Here is a 12924-nt window from a genome sequence, read left to right on the forward strand (position 1 = left end):
CCCCCCCATCAGCCACCATCCCCCTCCCTCTCTCTCTTTCTCACACACATACAGCAGAAACTGAGACATCTGTCCACAGCTGCAGCAGCTTATTACCAACTCAAGTGTATCTGTGTGTGTGTGGTCTGTGTGTGTGTGTGTGTGTGTGTGCTCATTTGTACTTTGGGGCAGCAGAGATAATTGATGACACACTTATAAAATATAACCTGCTACTCATGCTTCGAGCATGTGACTGCCACCACCAGACACACTGCACATGGCTGCTGTTTGAACAAAGTGCCAGTATGTGCAGCCACCAGGGCCCAGAAAAAAAAATGCTGCCGGAGATTGTGACACTAAGTAGGAGATTTAAAAAGAAATATAATTAACCACAACGATAAGGTCGCTTTAAACTCATTACTGGCTGCAACAGACATGATCAAGTGCGTTTTCAGCCCCCTGACTATCTAATTAAGTCAGAGAGGCTGATAAAACCTTAATTAAAACCAGCATTTCTCTCTCCGTGTGTTCACAAGTCCACATTTTCTTCTCCTAGAAAGCAGTTGATGAACTTACGAAGCCGTATCCTCTGGATTTTCCCGTCTGCTTGTCCGTGATCACCACCGCCTCGTCGATGTCCCCGAAAGTCTCGAAATATTTCCGAAGTGAAGCATCGTTGGTGTGATAAGGCAACCCGCCGACAAAAATCTTGGTGTAAGTTGTGTCTTTCTCCATGGTGGGGTGCATTATTTCTAACGGAACCCCGACGAGCTGACCTAAAAACAGCGGTGAACTCATGCGGCTTGAAAAAAAAATAGAGAGGCAGAATGACACAAAGAGAAACAAGAAAGCAGCGGAATAACTTTACGCTCCTCGGCCACTGAGAGGCTATAATAACGATAACAGTGCGTCCATGGCTTATCAAGCAGTTTCTAGATGCCTCACATGTAGCTTTTTGGATGTATAGTCCTCTTGACAGGTGTCTCGGACCCTCTTGTCTCCTGTCCCGGAAAAAAAAGCAAAGTCTTTAAGCTTCGGTGGGCGCGTCTTGCGTGCGCCCACTCTGATCTGGTCCAATAGGCGAGCGGTGCGTCTTTTCCATTGGCGCATCCCGCCTCCTGCTCCACCCTGCTGCTCTCTCGCACACTCTCACACACACACACACACACACACACACACACACACACACACACACACACACACACACACAGGAAACCCCCACATGGCAGCTGAAATACTTAACTGTCAGTGAAATGAAGAAACAGTTGAATTATTTGAAATCTAGTGAAGAGCAGAGAAGATACTTGTCATCAAAACATGATTCATGACCAATCGCGTCTGTGAGGATTAGGCGTATTTGAACATGTATATTTGTAGAGAGGCTGTGAAAGCTCTGATAAGAACAGTCAGCTCATAACAAGTCAATACAATCACAGAGGAAACTGGAATTTTGTAAAATTCCCAGAATCAGTTTGTACATTTTTGCACTGAGGTAAAATTAAACGCCATGTGCCTCATTGTATTGTATGGTTTTATCACAATATGATTTCAATTATCTATTTAATTATTATTGTTTATTACTTATTATTAACACTTATTATTATCATTATTATTACTAATGAGCTGCTGGAGCTTTCCCTAGGATATCTATCTATCTATCTATCTATCTATCTATAACTTTAACCACTACACCAGCTGTTTTAGGTTTTATCTGAGCAGATCCTTGGTCTGACACAACCTGCACTCACACAATATTCGACAAATGTTGGTTCCCACAGTTAGAAGAGAATGAGGCAAAACACTTTTTGAATACGATGTTCCTTATTCCTGGAATAATTTACAGGAGGATCTGAAATTATAAGAGCTGTTTACTGTGGGGGAGTTTGGGTCAATTTCAGAGAATTTCAAAGAAATAGCTTTTCACTAAAATCGTTTTAGAAAACTGTATGTTTTTTATTCTCCAGGCTTTGAGCTTCAGCACATTTAGCTTGATATAAAATAATGGATATTACATTAAAGTGCCAAGTCTTAAAGAGCAAAAGGATAAATCATCACTGCAGAGATTTATGGAGATGGTGCACTTGCTGGCAAAATTCATCCCAAATCTCTCAGAGGTGTCTGTGCCACTCAGAAAGCTACTGGAAGGAGAAACCATCTGACACTGGGAGCATGAACAACAAAGGAGCTTCACACGACTGAACGAGCTCGTGAGTAACACACCAGCGTTACAGTATTATGATGTTGTAAAGCATGAAACAGTCTCAGTGGATGCCGGTTCAGGTGGTTTGAGAGCTGTGATCCTGAAAGAAAGACGACCTGTGGCTTCGAGCTCAAGGTGACAGACTGCGAACACTGATATGCTCAGATTGAATAAGAGCTGCTAGCAATCATATTTGGCTGTGAAGTCAGATCGCAACAAACCACTGGAGGGTCACTCTACAAAGCTCCAGCTAAACTGTAGAAGATGTTAATGAGACGGCAAACATGCAGCCGACAGGTGACAGCAGACAGGAGGAGGTGTTGGATGTGAGCTATATAGTTCAACAGTTTCCTGTGTCAGAGGAGAAGCATCAGCAATTCAAAAATGCAACAGAACACGATGAGGAATGAGGATGACTATATACTATGGCATACTCTGACGGACTGTTGTACAAAAACTCAGAAATGGTAGTACCAACGGATATGAAAGAAGAGGTGCTCAAGAAAAAAAAAGTAAAGAATGAGCCAGAGATATCCTGGTTTGGTGGGGAATGGCAAAACAAATTGAGGAAGCAGTGCAGAAATGCTCAGTGTGCAACAAGCACCAAAACAACAATTCAAGAGAGTGCTTGATATCTCATCCAGTCCCTGAAAGAGTGTGGTCAAGAGCTGGAATAAATCTTTTCCATTTCCATAATATAATGCAGAATATCATTTCTGTGTTTTCTACTACTCCAGAGATTTCAAAGTTAAGTGGGACTGCAAGCAAGTGCATCATTACAGCTCTAAAGTTGATTTTTGAGTCTCATCAATCCAGTGGACGAGCAGAAAGATGAGCTCAAACGGTCAAGACTGCTGAAAAAAAATCACAGGACAGAAACCCATTCATTGTCCTGTTGGAGTACAGAATCACACCACTGGATGAAGTGGGCCACTCCCCTGCACAGCTACTCATGGGAAGGAGGCTGAAGACAAAAATACCTGCAAACAAAGAGCTTGTTAAAGCCAAGAGTGAATAAAAGTGTACGGAGCAGAATGAAGAAGAAACAGAACATGCGGAAACATTACTTTGATCATGGAACATGGTAACTAGCCGAGGCGGGGGAAGAAGGAGTAAGAATCAGACAGCAGAACCAATGACAACCTGCTGTTCTACTGAAGAAACGTGAACAGCACATTGTACAGAGCAAATCTACAGAAGGAACAGGAGACACCTAATGAAATCACAGGAAACAACATGAGACTGTTGAAAATGTATCTGATTCAGAGCAGCTGATATGAACAGCAGCCTGCAGGAACAGCAGCAGACAAACAAGAGAGACACTCATCTGCTAGGTCACCAGCACCAAAACCTAAATCAAGAGTAACAAACGAGGAACACTGAGGTCAGGGTAAAAACTTTGTGTTTTGATAGACCTAAAATTCCCCATTACATACAGAGAATAGTTTACCAGGAAACAAACAGTAGATGAAGGTGAGGCTACAATGAGGACGTGAATGTGTGTCTGACCGGAGCCAGTCTGAGAGGAAGCTCTTGTCTTTCTCGCACGCATGCACGCACGCACGCACGCATGGTCATCAGTCATCGCCATGTTTCTTTAACATGCACTTGTGGCTCTCGAAAGGCACGGTTCCTGCATTTAAACACACTTTCAGCACACTGTGTCAAACACATGTAAAAAGGCAGCAGAGACAGTGTAATGTTTAAATATAAATTTGTATTTACATCGATATTAACATCAAGAAACAAGGTAAGAAAAAAATGCAATAGTATTTTACATCCTGTAATAATGACTGTATGTTTCCCAGATGTGTCTTCTCTTTTCTTTAGCTCTGAGTTTCTTTCCTTTAAAGCAAAACACAGACATTTTTTAATATTTGTAGATCAAACTTTCATATTCTTCATTGAGATTAGGATCCAAAATAAAGAAAAACAAAAACAAAACAACAACTCCAAGCTATTATTCTGAGACACAATGACATCGATCATGAATCCTCCTCTCCAGCTCAGAAAGTCTCAACATTCTCTGGTGAAATAACCGTTTGCAGCACCACAATTCAACTGGCCATAAGTTCTACAGAAAGGAAGAAACAATCACAAACAAAAACTCAAGCCACCTCAGCAGAACCAGACTCGTCTCTACTCTATGTCATACGGATGGGCATATAATATATGCAATTAAACACATTTAGTTCAATGTATATTATAGGTTATGTGCAACAGTTAAAGCACACATGAGTACTTGCACGATCTACGTCAGGAACTGTTTCTACGCACTGCAGGATGACAAACAAAAATCTTTGGATTGAGCATGTGTTCAAAGGTAGATTTCTAAACAAACACTTCATAGGAAATACAACAAAAAATAAAGGCAAACTCAAAATGTCCAAAAAGAAAAAGAAACACGGTTAATTAGGGGATTTAAATGCTTTCTTGTGTTGCTTCCATCAGGATCAAACATCAGTGAAGAAACAAAAAAAGACTCATAGACAGTTATACAGTGGGACTGATTTCCGAAGTCTCATATCTGAGGCCGAAGGATCAAATCAGCAGAAGCCGAAGCAAAGAAATCTCAGGAGTGAAACTTAAATTCACACATGGAAGCATGAGGTTCGGATCACAAAATATCAACCCCACATACTGGTAAGACATCTGGGCCCCTAGAAGCCTAACACAATCATGTGTCAACTCTTTTTGTATAGGCATATTTTGTGTTTTCATTTTTTTTTTTTTTTTTTGTCAAAAGAAAAATAATTTATTTTAAAAAATGTACTCACTAGCACCTCTTTAGCTAAGACTATGTCCTCAGAAAATAAAGAGAAATTCATGATTTGAAGACCACAAATAAAAAGTGCTTTCTGAGAGAAAGAAAGTGGCAGTATGAAAGAAAATCTGCACATACTGCTTACAAAAAAGGAGGCCCCTTCCTTTCCAACCAATGGTTAAAGTACTGAAAATAAAAGCTGACCTATGACGGAATAAGAAAATTACACTTTTAAATATCAAGCCTTACAATCTGTGCAAAAACAGTATGTGACCTACAAAAGCATATATATATTTATATATAGTACATTTGAAGCATATTTACAATTCATATTCACAGACAAAAGGAAAAAACAGCTCCAAACAAGACATCATGTCTAATACTGCAGTACCTTCGCTTTGAGTAAATGATGCTTCAGCTTTGTCCTCAGAGGAAAACCAGGAGGAAGGATTATTGCTAGAAATCTGCACGCCTACACTGAAATCTAACACTTTCTCTTAGTGTGAGCTAATACAGACATCAGTTTTATCATTGACAATCAATTCAATTTCTGCACGTATAGTAACACTGTAAATTGGTGCAAGGTAACCAAAAATATCTGCAATATTTGGATTTAAAAATTACCTCTGGAATGATAAAATGACCTCCTCGTGAATCTGTATAAATATAAGTGGAGTTTTGAACATTAATCGAAGTCTGTTTGTTTCAAGAGTGATTTTAAAATGACTTACAAACTATGAATTTCTCTTGTAATAAATCAGTACACTGTAGAAGAGAGGATAAAATCTGTGCTTTCTGCCTTTCTACTGGTTCCCACTTTAGAGCAAAGATCAGCAGGGTTACCCATTTCCAATCCACAGCCCCCATTTCTCAGAGAGGAAAACTTGGAGAACACACACACAAAAATAAACAGTAAATGTCTGCTGCTATGCGTCATTTCTTGGGTAAAGGCCTCTATATTGCCACAATCCTTTTGATGTTGGCCTTTCCTTAAAGTGCAATCAGCCAACAAATAAATCAGTCGTACTTTAGCCCAGTGGCGTCCTGGAGGACGAAACAATGTGCTACTGCTTAATGACATTCATCTGAGTGTCACAATCTGATGGCTCGTCATCTGGAACCATGTTTACTTTGCGTCGCAGAGATCTTCCAGGAGCAACAGAGAGACGAGACAGATACAAAATCCCACCAAGTTCAGAGACAAGAGAGGAATCCCACACTTTTAAATCTGAACATAGCTTCATGGTACATTCGACAAAGGAGAGGGTGTCTGCACACGTTTGTCCAAGTCTGTGATCTACGCAAAATGTCTGTCCACCTTCACTGTTTGGTCCAGCGAGCGGTGTGTTTACTGAGGCACACACGCTGCTCATGAAGAGAGGAATATTTAACTACAGTCTACGAGAGGAATCACAGAGCTGTCTGCCTGACAGTCTATATGAGTTTGTGTGTGTGAATGAGTCACAGTGTTTCTGATTTTCATCAACGCCGTGTGCTTTCGTGTACGTATTGTATGTATGACAGTCTGTCTGTTTTCCTCAGGTTGCCAGACTGTGGCTACTGGCCATGAGTCCAAAAGGAAGTTTACTCCCCCCTCTGGTGGGAGTGCAGCACTACACACAGACACACACCACCCGGTTCGCCACACACTCCAGTGCTGCAGCCGTGTCCCATCTCTGAATGGAGATCACAGTGAGATAAATGCGTCTTTCACGATGTTCAGCAGTATTTCTAGATGGCAGGGAGAAGAAGAGAAAAACAAGTGAGGGAGAGAAGTGCATAAAACATTAATTAATCTCTGCTCTCAAAACACATCTTTTTCAAGTTCATCTCAAACAGCAATGACTTGCCCGTATGTACATTGAAAGGGTTATTGGTCGCTATAATTGTTCCTGTCCATGCAAAGCATCGGAGAACATGTTCTATCCAGTCCTCGTTCTACGAGGAAATGAAGTTAATCTGAAGTCAATTTAACATGATGGAAATGTGGCATTCATGTTTGTTTCATCTATTAACTTGGGGATTGTTACAGTCTCTTCATCGCTCCACACGTTAAATGCTTGACTGCTGCTATCTATCATCTTTTAAGTGCAGCAAAAGCTTCCAAAAACTTTCATTGCAGTTTTCATTTTATTGATACGCCATTTTTTTCCACCTCGGCCAAGTATAAAAGAACTTTTAAGCAGTACTTTTTTTTTTTTTCAAAATTTTTTTAAGTACAATTTGAAAATGTGCATAAAAACTGCATTGTGTTTCCTTGCTGAGCCCCAGCAGAGGAGGAGAAATACAAAGTGGACATTTGGCACTAAAAACACTTTCAATTTTGAGGATACCCACTGGATTTGCCAAACGTAGACTCTTTTTCTCGACCGTCTCTTATACTTTAATTGATAGAAGAAGAATTAATTACACTAAGCAATAACCCTTTCACTGTATAAATAATCATTTTTTAGAATTGCACCTGTCCTTTAAGCATTCAGACTCTTCTACTCTCTCTGCACATACCTGATCAGGTCCCATAGGCATACGTCCCATCACCATTGGGTTCATACCCATCTGTCCTCCCATCTGGCCCATGTGTCCTCCTCCTCCACTGGCTGGCATGCCCCCGTTCATCATCATACCTCCGTACTGCCCTGGATTCCCCTGCTGCCCAAACTGCTGCTGCCCCGGAGGTCCTTGCTGCGCAAACTGCTGCTGAGGGTATGAACTGATGAAGAAGAGCGACACGAAGGAAGGAGGGTTAAACTGTGCACGTTCAAGAAGAGAAAAACTGAAGCCAAACTCTCTCCATCTCTCTCTTCCCCTCCCAGGTAGGTGTAGTGTATTATATGTGTTTGATGTCGTACCTATTGCGCCCCATGCCTCCCTGCGACCAGCCTTTCATATCTGCGCCCTGGTACATGGGACCGCCCTGTGGGTGCTGTTGCATCATGGGGTTTTGTGGCCCCAGGCGGCCTGGCATCATGCCGTTAGGAGGACTGCCGCCTGATGGGCCGAACGAGGGGTCTCCTTGCTGTCCCATCCCTGTGGAGATAAATCATCCAACCTGAGCTCACTCTGCTCCTACCAGAAAATACATAATAGATAATTGATACACATAGTAAAAGGAAGATGGATGATGAACCTATATCCTGGGAGTGTGTTCTGATACTTACTATCCCTTCAATAACAACATTTGGTCTGACTATAAAAAAACAGAGACAAGAGAGATGTACACAGATAACCTTCTGACAAATTTAGTTTTATTTTTTACACAAATCTTCCTTTTTACATGATCCCTGCAGCGCACAGACTCACCACCAGGGAGCAGCAGTATTCTGTTGGGCACCCAGCTCAGTAAACTCACCATAGTTCCCTCCGTAGCCAAACTGCTGGGGGCCTGGCTGGCCCATGTTTGGTCCTCCCATAGGGTTGTCCATGCCACCAGGAGCTGTGACGTTTGGAGGGGGACTGAATCCTCCTGCAGCTGCAGCAGCTGCTGCCGCCGCCGCCGCTGCCTGCTGCTGCTGCTGCTGCTGCTGCATCAGCATCATCATCCGCTGCCTCCTCATCTGCATGGTGACCATCTCCCTGCTGCGCTGAGCCATCATCTGAGCATTGAGGAAGCCCGGCTTCACAAAACAAACACATGATGAGCCACTGTGAGGGTTTTTTTTTTTTTTTTACATGTGACAATATTTTTTGGTGTAACCTTATTTAGAGCTTTCATAAAATATATGATAGAAAATATATAATGTTAAAAATTAACTGTGGATCTCTGTTTCATCAGAGACACTTCCTGATGAATTAAAGGGCTAAAAAGAAAAGTATCCTGCTGGAGGTTAAACCACAACCACAGGAATTGTTTTGGAAACCCAAAAGTTGTTCTTATTAAAGGCTATAACTGATTCATTAAATGAGATTTATTAACCATTAATAAAGCAATTAGTTGAAACCCTCAAACCCTTTAAAAAGGGTGACTCATTTCAAAGTGTTGCTGAAAGACCATTGGTGAAAACACCCTCAAGGGCTTGGAAATGGTCAGGGGTTTGCAGAACACTAACACCTGGGCCACAACTTATTTGAACTTCACTCTTACAGGTGCTACAGATCACTTCTTACCACTGACTATTACACTCATGAACCCTTATCTCAGCTGCATGAACTCAGAGTTTGTGCACAATGATCTTGTTAAGTTTTTTATATCTTGTATATAACAGCTGTATTCGTTTCTGTTTTTTAGGTTTGTTTTAGCGCAGCATGTAAGTACACTGTACATTGTATGTACATACTTGGCAAGGAAAGGTTTGTGACATTTAACAGTGATATAGTGAATCATTTGTTATATATAACCAAAGAGTCTTTGTTGTCTACCTGTCCTCCCATGCCAGGCTGCATGCCAGGCCTCATGCCAGGGTTGCCTCCCGGGTTCTCCATCTTCATGCCCATGCCCTGCCGTGTCTGATTCATGAACTGAGGATGGAAAAGGAACATCAAACATAAGATGAAGCAAATGTCCCGCTTCTATGACATATATTTACAGATAAATCTACTACTTACATTGATGATGCATTGATGTGTTAAAACACAAGAAATCTATTAAATGAACCGTAAAACCGTTTGTAATAACAGAAAATTAGGTATCAGACATCACTGCAAGCTGCAACTCTAGGGTGCTATCCCCAGTTCAGCAGGTAAAATATATGTTTCTAAGGTCCTATCAATCTATTTGTTTGTTTCTAGCTGTTGTAACATCACTTTCTCCCAGCTGTGAGTAAAACTTCCACTGATGTTTATCTGCATATCGGTACACCTAAATTTGTATACTGTATATTCGTATACTCACATGGTTACATTACACTTAGTTCCATACTGGGACAGCTAGGACACAAGCCCCCTGTATTCATACCTGCTGTCCCTGCAGCCTCTGTTGCAGCTGGAGTCTCATGGGCTTGTTGGCACTCATCATCCTGGGTCTCATCATGTTGGCACGCGGGTGCCCCATGCCCCCCATTCCACCCATACCAGGGAAACTGCCACCTTGGCCCATCTGTGAGAGCATGGGCCCAAAACCCCCCTGCTGGGCCTGACCCTGCATGGGGTTCCCTCCATAGCCAGACTGCATTGGCATGGCGGGGGGTCCGGGATAGCCCTGTCCATAGAGAGGCTTCTGGTCAAGCACCATGGATGGGTCCTGTCCCGGAAAAGGCTCCATCTGCTGCTCTGGCCCCTGGGTCTGGAGTAGACAGGACAAGAGGACAAAAAGAGAACTTTGTCAAACTTCTCCATCTCATTGATTAATTTCCAATTGGTTGGCTCTGTAATTGTCTTTTTCTAAGCAGAACAGACGGATCCCTCTGGGCTCATCTATCTCCTTTCAGTGACAGAACAGTCTGAACACAGTGAGTCATGACTGAAATATCTAATGCGAAGACGAACGCTCACTTATGAGTCATGACATGCAGACTGATCTTTTCTACTTTTACATCACTTCTACAAGGATCTATAAGAGGACAGACACCAGCGTGTTGTTGTCTTTTTAAAAAAAATCTTTTCTTATGACTTCACCTGGCTGACGAGGTCTGGGATGCCCAGGGCTCGGTCTATCTCTTCCAGAGCGATGCCATCGGTGTTATTCAGCAAAGAGTCCAACTGGTCCAGGAGTGCCCGCTCGTCGCTCTGACCTTCACTGGTGGTGGGAGGCACCAGAAGATCATCCAAGGTGTTGCCAAACTGCCGTCTACATCACAAAGAAGTTCACCATAAGGTTTGATACAAACTACTTACTCGGGTTATCGTAACTAATTAGTTATGAATATGGACAATGAGGGATGTTGCACTCACCTGTTACCCTCCATGCCAATCATGGTGTCCGGCCAGGAGGGGGACTGGTTGGGCTGGCCCTGCTGGCTAAAGGGACTCATGCCCATGCCCATCTCAGCAGAGCCTCCTAAACCAAGAAGACAGTACGTGTTTAATTTTTGCACATACAGAGTGCCAGGGCAGTCAGGAAGCTACTGATTGAACAGGTAGCATGTCAGATGTGGATTCAATTCAGAAACACACCACCATCCTCAAACTTTTCAACTTGTGCCATCATCAGTAGTGCTAGCCAAGTGTTAGCATGCTAACAAGCTACACTAAGATGGTGAACATGGTAAAGATTTACCTGCTAAACGTCAGCATGTTAGCATGTTGATACGCTGACATTTGCATTTAGCTCAAGGCACCACTGTGTCTAAGTATAGTCTCACAGAGCTGTTGGCATGACTGTGGACTCTTAGACTCTTAGGTTTTCCTCTATTTTCACGCTCCAACATGAATTTTTTTGTAACATATCTTCACGTAACTGTGCTCATGATAATTTCTTGAATACCATCAGTGTCTGGGGTAAAAAAACATACCCATATCCATGAGCTGTTGCTGCAGCATAGACCTGGTGCCCGGTACGCTGTTGGAGCGGCCGACCATGGGTCCTGACATCATGCCCTTGCCATTGTTGTACTCCATCCCTGGGCGCATCATGGACGGGTGTCCTGCTGAGCCCACAGGACTGGCACTGGAGCGGGGCATGCCCCACTCACCTGACCCCCCCATGGGAGACCTCTGGGGAACCATGCCCCTATTCATTGGTCCTGGTAATGAAAAAATACCACATGTGCATATATCAGTACCATCAAAGTGTTAAAGCAGAGCAGTGTGGCCCAGTCTCGGTCCTCAACATTTACCTTGTCTTAAATCTGTGTTTTAAACGTTTATCTGATAATAGGTTACAACAAATTCTCATATAGTCAAGGTCCTAAAGTGGGTGACACATACCCTAATAGTGTTAAGGGGAGGGAGGCAGAGAAAGGCAGAGACAAAATGTGCAGAAAACAAAAGTTGGCTCACTTGAACACACACCTATGTTTCCTGGGTAGCCGTCCGGGCTGCCCATTATGTTCTCCTGCTTGATAAGCATGGGGCGTCTACCTGCTCCTCCAGGCCCGCCAGGAGGCTTCCCATCCATGGACATGGCCCTCTGGAAGGGCCCCCGAGGTCCTGGACCCATTCCTGGGCTCCCTGTAAAAAAAGGAAAAGGTCATTGGTCAAGTGGTTTCTGTTTCCTCAAAGGCAGGTAGAACAATGTCTGTGTTTTATGAAGTTAGGAAACAGGTGATATGGGAAAAACTAATATCTCACTACCTTTTGGCATCTTGAGAATAAAATTAGATTATTTTTAGTTTTTTCAAAAATATATTCTTATGGATTCATAAATTAATTAATAAATGAAGACAAATGTCACAGTAAACAACCACAAATAACGAACACTGCTTTCGTAATGTGCTTCATTGTGCGCTTTTCCACAAACAATATGTTAATGAACTCATTCACCTTTTCAACCTCACCACTGTGTTCTTATGATTCATCATTTATTCAGAGAGTGAGGGTATGATTCTTTTCAGGGAAAACACACTTTTGAAACAGCTTCTACCATCAAGCTTTGTATTTGCGAACACATCTTTGAATTTTCAAAATGTTAGTAGTGTTATTCCCACGAGAGTGATTATAAGCAGCACTATAAGCAGTCTTTTCACTCTGCAGCAGACATGTGGCCACAGTATAGAGTTAGCAACTGACAACTAACTTTTTTATTGCCAAAAGCAGTTTTAAACCTTAAGTTATACTTTTTTTTTGCCACTGTTTTGTCAGAGGATCAAAATGTTGCAAGGCAGAAACAGATGTCATTCCAGCTCCAAGAAAACTTTGGCTAAGGAGAGAGGGTCAGAAAATATTGAGGCTTGTACACAATGACACAGCACACAATGATGCCACATGTTGTTTCACTGGCATTTTATATTGTTATCATCACCTACCCTGCAGGCTGTCGTCAAGGCAACCCTGAGGTTTGGTTCCTGTGTCGTTAGCCCCTCCACCTCCAGGCTGATCTGGGTAAAAGTCAGAGCCTGAACCCCTCAGATCTCCCAGGATAGACTCAAGGTTGTGCAACTGAAAATAT

The 12924-nt window shown here is 42.5% G+C and overlaps 2 protein-coding genes across 3 annotated transcripts in view; both read right to left on the reverse strand.

Moving 5' to 3' along the window:
• rbm38 (RNA binding motif protein 38) overlaps nucleotides 1-1010 on the reverse strand; it is a 17923-nt gene extending 16913 nt beyond the window's left edge. Inside the window, exon 1 of the mRNA XM_023428636.2 lies at nucleotides 556-1010. Within this exon, the coding sequence (XP_023284404.1) occupies nucleotides 556-777 (222 nt within the window). The 5' untranslated portion in view covers nucleotides 778-1010. The remainder of the gene's footprint in view (nucleotides 1-555) is intronic.
• Nucleotides 1011-3876: 2866 nt separating this feature from the next.
• Nucleotides 3877-12924, reverse strand: part of LOC111671543 (nuclear receptor coactivator 3-like) — a 58168-nt gene continuing 49120 nt past the window's right edge. Inside the window, exons 13-23 of one of the 2 annotated variants that reach the window (XM_023428663.2) lie at nucleotides 12782-12914; nucleotides 11817-11987; nucleotides 11330-11560; nucleotides 10770-10875; nucleotides 10494-10665; nucleotides 9835-10161; nucleotides 9300-9398; nucleotides 8293-8557; nucleotides 7793-7970; nucleotides 7449-7653; nucleotides 3877-6674 (exon numbers count right to left, since the gene is read on the reverse strand). In XM_023428663.2, coding sequence (XP_023284431.1) covers nucleotides 6663-6674; nucleotides 7449-7653; nucleotides 7793-7970; nucleotides 8293-8557; nucleotides 9300-9398; nucleotides 9835-10161; nucleotides 10494-10665; nucleotides 10770-10875; nucleotides 11330-11560; nucleotides 11817-11987; nucleotides 12782-12914 — 1899 coding nt within the window. In that variant the 3' untranslated portion in view covers nucleotides 3877-6662. The remainder of the gene's footprint in view (nucleotides 6675-7448; nucleotides 7654-7792; nucleotides 7971-8292; nucleotides 8558-9299; nucleotides 9399-9834; nucleotides 10162-10493; nucleotides 10666-10769; nucleotides 10876-11329; nucleotides 11561-11816; nucleotides 11988-12781; nucleotides 12915-12924) is intronic. The other variant, XM_023428664.2, reaches the window with a different exon arrangement.

The sequence above is a fragment of the Seriola lalandi genome, unplaced genomic scaffold, assembly GCF_002814215.2.
Source record: "Seriola lalandi dorsalis isolate HSWRI2012SDOR001 ecotype SW California unplaced genomic scaffold, Sedor1 jcf7180002054884, whole genome shotgun sequence".
In the NCBI taxonomy this organism is placed as follows: domain Eukaryota; kingdom Metazoa; phylum Chordata; class Actinopteri; order Carangiformes; family Carangidae; genus Seriola; species Seriola lalandi.